Below are 4,083 nucleotides of genomic sequence, written 5' to 3' on the forward strand. Positions count from 1 at the left end.
AATTGTTATATTGTTTTGTTCCCTTGCCGGGAAGTTATTATATCACTTAGGTTCCCTTGCCGAAATTTCTTTTGATTGTGTCATGAACTGTAAAAGGGAGCGGGTGGTACGCTTACCACAAGATTATGAAATGTGTGCGGGTTGTACGCCTACCACAATATTATGAAATGGGAGCGGGTGGTACACCTACCACAAGACTATGAAATGGGAGCGGGTGGTACGCCTACCACAAGATTATGAAATGGGAGCGGGTAGTATGCCTACCACAAGATAAGGAAATGGGAGCGGATGGTACGCCTACCACAAGATAGTGAAATGGGATCGGGTTGCATGCCTGCAACAAGATGGAAACTGAAAGATGTCTTTACTTCTCTTTATCTGTGTTAGAAGTTATTTTGTTAGCTTCCTTGTTATTTCTTGTTATTTTATTTTGTCAGCTACCCCTGAAGCATGTTTCCCTTCCCCAGCTTTAATTACTTATTACTTGTTACTTTCCGCCATATGTTATATAACTGCACAGGTTTATCTGGAGTTTGGTCCTAGCCTCGTCACTACCTCGCCGGTATTAGGCCAGGCACTTACCAGCACATGAGGTCGGTTATGGTGATACTACACTCTGCACTATGTGCAAATCCCGGAGCAACTTTCGGACAGTAGTTGGAGGGCTTTCTTTAGTCCACTCGGAGACCCAAGGTAGAACTGTAGGCGTCCGTAGGCCCTGGCGTCTCCCTCTATCTCTATTTCCTGTTTCAATTCCTTTGTTCAGAAACAGTTTATTGCATTTCTTCAGACCTTGTATGTAGAAACTTTTAGATAGTCTGTGACACTGTGACACCAGGTTTTGGGGAATTTGAGGTATTAAAAGTTGTAATAGACGTAGCCTTCAAATATTTCATGGTTATCTTCAGCTTAATTATTTAAGTTCTGCTGTTTTTATATTATTGCTCGTAATTGTTAAAAGGAAGTAATTTGGTAAGGAATTAGATAGTTAAGGGTTGGTTTGCCTATCTCTCATTAGTAGGCGCCATCATGACTCTTGAGGGTGGGAAATCCGGGTCGTGGCATTTTATGGACAAACATATTTTTGAAACAAAATCGAAAAAAGGATTTTTTAAATGGACAAACGAGTCCTTAATCACAATCTCCTGAGCTTCGATAGCATTATTGTCTACAAGTTGGCGTTGCCTCCGGCGTACGTACGTCAACATGGAAAAAATCTCCTCAATTGTCGACCGTTACTTCTGTCGGTGAACCCTCCGACGACGGCGACCAGGTAAGTGACCCCGACCCTATCCATTTCTCTCCTCTCTCTATTCTCTCTCTCCCCCTTGTCTCTTTTTCATTTTTTCACTTTTTCTTCTTCTTCTCCCTCTTAACCCTAGAAGTAGCCATATTTTCCGGTGACTTGTCCCCGTGCCGGCATCGTCTTTTCTTTCTTCTTCTGTTTAGTCCGGTTGCAGCCCAACCCTCTCCCGTGTTCTTTTTTTCTCCTTCTTTCTTCTTTTATTCTTCTTTCTATGCATGCTGTGTCTCTTCCCCACCGGTGTTCTCCGGCCCGGTGACACCAATTGGGCCAACACCAAACCCATGTTCATTAGTGGTGACGTTGTCAGCTCTGCATTCCTTTATTTTTCTTGGTCCCATGGTGTGTTTTGTGTGTTACAGGTAGCCTTTTTGTGGCCGTTTGGTGGCGGGAGGGAAGTGCACGCGCAAAAGCAGTAGAGCATTCCAGCTGGCAGGAACAAGGGCAGTGCGTTAGGTTTCTCAACATACGGAATACACCAAGTCGAAAGTCCAGGTTAGGGACTGTGGCTATTAGCGCTTAGTGGGACGTGCATGTGCGGACAAAAGGAACAACCCTGATAAGGGTCAACAAGGGTTGGCAAGAGTTGGATGCGAACGTGCTAGGTGGACGCAACATTGTCGTATATACCAAGATAATCCCCAGGTTCTACTCGCTGGAGTTGGTACCCCCTTATTCATATTTCTTTTATTGTATTAGTTAAATTGTTACAATCATTGTTCCTATTTGTTTATCCATCATATTAGTGCGCTTATAGTTGTAGAGTGTCTTTGTCTAGCTTGGTCTGTTACCTTGTGTGTGTTAGTGATTCCCCTTAGTCTGTCGTAGGTATATTGGATGTGGTCTGGGATGGTCAAGTGGGGTCATGTCCTTGGGTGAGTGGAGGTTGGGCGGGTGAGGCGGGAGGTAGGGTAGGGGTTAGGGGGTGGGTCGGGAGGTAAGGGAGGTAAAAAGAACAATGGTGTCTATAGGTTAAGAATCAGGTCATGAAATGTAGGTACATTGACAGGTAAGTCTATAGAGTTGGCAAATATTCTTCAAACGAGGAGGGTCAATATAACGTGTGTCCAGGAGACAAGGTGGGTAGGGTTGAGTGCGAAGGATGCGGACGGGTATAAACTTTGGTACTCAGGAGTCGAAAGAGGTAAGAATGGAGTGGGTATCTTGGCGGATAGGGAACTTAGAGAGTCTGTGGTCGATGTTACACGAGTGAATGATAGATTGATGGTTATTAAGTTGGTGGTTGGTGATTACACCCTAAACGTCATTAGCGCCTATGCGCCGCATGCAGGCCTAGATGAGGAGGTTAAACGATGCTTCTAGGAGGGGATAGATGAGATTGTATGCCAGGTTCCGCCTACTGAGAAGCTATTCATAGGAGGGAATTTCAATGGTCATATTAGGGCAACTGCAGGTGGTGATGGTGAGGTGCATGGAGGCTTTGGTTTTGGGGAGAGGAACGGATGAGGTGCCATGCTGTTAGACTTCGCTAAGGCTTTCGGGTTAGTGATTGCGAACTCTAGATTTCCGAAGAGGAATGAGCATTTGGTTACTTTTCAAAATGCGGTAGCGAAGACTTAGATTGACTATCTCCTCTTCAGGAGGTATGACAGAGGGCTGTGCAAGGACTGCATGGTGATTACGAATGAGACACTTGCGACGCAGCATAGACTCTTAGTGATAGACGTTGGTATTACGTTAAAGAAGAGGAAACGAACTTCTCGGGAACACCGACAATCAGGTGGGGAGCCTTGACTAAGGATAAAGCCCAAGAGTTGGAGTGGTAGTTGTTGGCTATGGGTGCTTGGAGGAGAAATAGGGACGCAAACTCTATGTGGTTAGCAACAACAAACTATATAAAGGCATCTGCGAGAGAGGAATTAGGGGTCTCAACCGGTGTCTCTAGTGGGCATAAAGGAGACTGGTGGTGGAATGAAGTGGTCCAAGGTAAAGTGAAAGCGAAGAAGGCAGCATACATGAAGTTAGTGGGGAGCATAGGTGAGGAGGAGAGACGAGCGTGCATGGAGAGATATAAGGTATCTAGGAAGAAAGCTAAACTGTCAGTCACGCAGGCTAAGATTGTGTCTTATGGTCGTATGTATGAGGAACTAGGGAAAAAGGCCGAGGAGAAGAAGTTATTCCGGCAGGCCAAGTTGAGAGAGAGGAAGGCTCGGGATTTGGACCAAGTGAGATACATCAAGGACGAAGATGGTAGGATACTGATGGAAGATTCCTAGATTAAGAGGAGATGGCAAACTTACTTTCATAAACTTTTGAATGAAAAAAGGGATCGACATATTGTGCTGGGTGAATTGGAGCATTCCGAGAGTCACCGTGACTTCGGGCACTACAGGCGTATCAAGGTTGAGGAGGTTGTGTGGGCTATGCGTAAGATGAGTAGGGGTAGAGCAACCGGGCCAGATGAGATTCCGGTGGAATTTTGGAAGTGTGTAGGGAGAGCAGGTTTGAAGTGGTTGACTGGGTTGTTTAATGTTATTTTTAAGGCGAAGTGGATGTTGGATGAGTGGAGGTGGAGTACGATGGTTCCATTGTATAAGAACAATGGTGATATCCAAAGTTGTAACAATTATAGGGGCATCAAATTACTGAGTCATACCATGAAAGTATGGGAGAGGGTCGTTGAAGCGAGGGTGAATATGACAGTGTTTGTATCCGACAACAAGTTCGGGTTTATGCCGGGTCGTTCTACCACAGAAGCTATACACCTTGTTAGGAGGTTGGTGGAACTGTATAGATATATAAAAAAGGATCTGCACATG

General features: G+C 45.1%; 1 protein-coding gene across 1 annotated transcript; it reads left to right on the forward strand.

Annotated features, from left to right (window-relative positions):
* The first annotated feature begins 3,099 nt into the window (after positions 1–3,099).
* Positions 3,100–3,540, forward strand: LOC138885650 (uncharacterized). The gene has a single exon (XM_070166622.1). The coding sequence runs from the start codon at positions 3,100–3,102 to the stop codon at positions 3,538–3,540; it is 441 nt and encodes a 146-aa protein (XP_070022723.1).
* The last annotated feature ends 543 nt before the right edge of the window (positions 3,541–4,083 follow it).

Source organism: Nicotiana sylvestris, chromosome 2, assembly GCF_000393655.2.
Source record: "Nicotiana sylvestris chromosome 2, ASM39365v2, whole genome shotgun sequence".
NCBI lineage: Eukaryota > Viridiplantae > Streptophyta > Magnoliopsida > Solanales > Solanaceae > Nicotiana > Nicotiana sylvestris.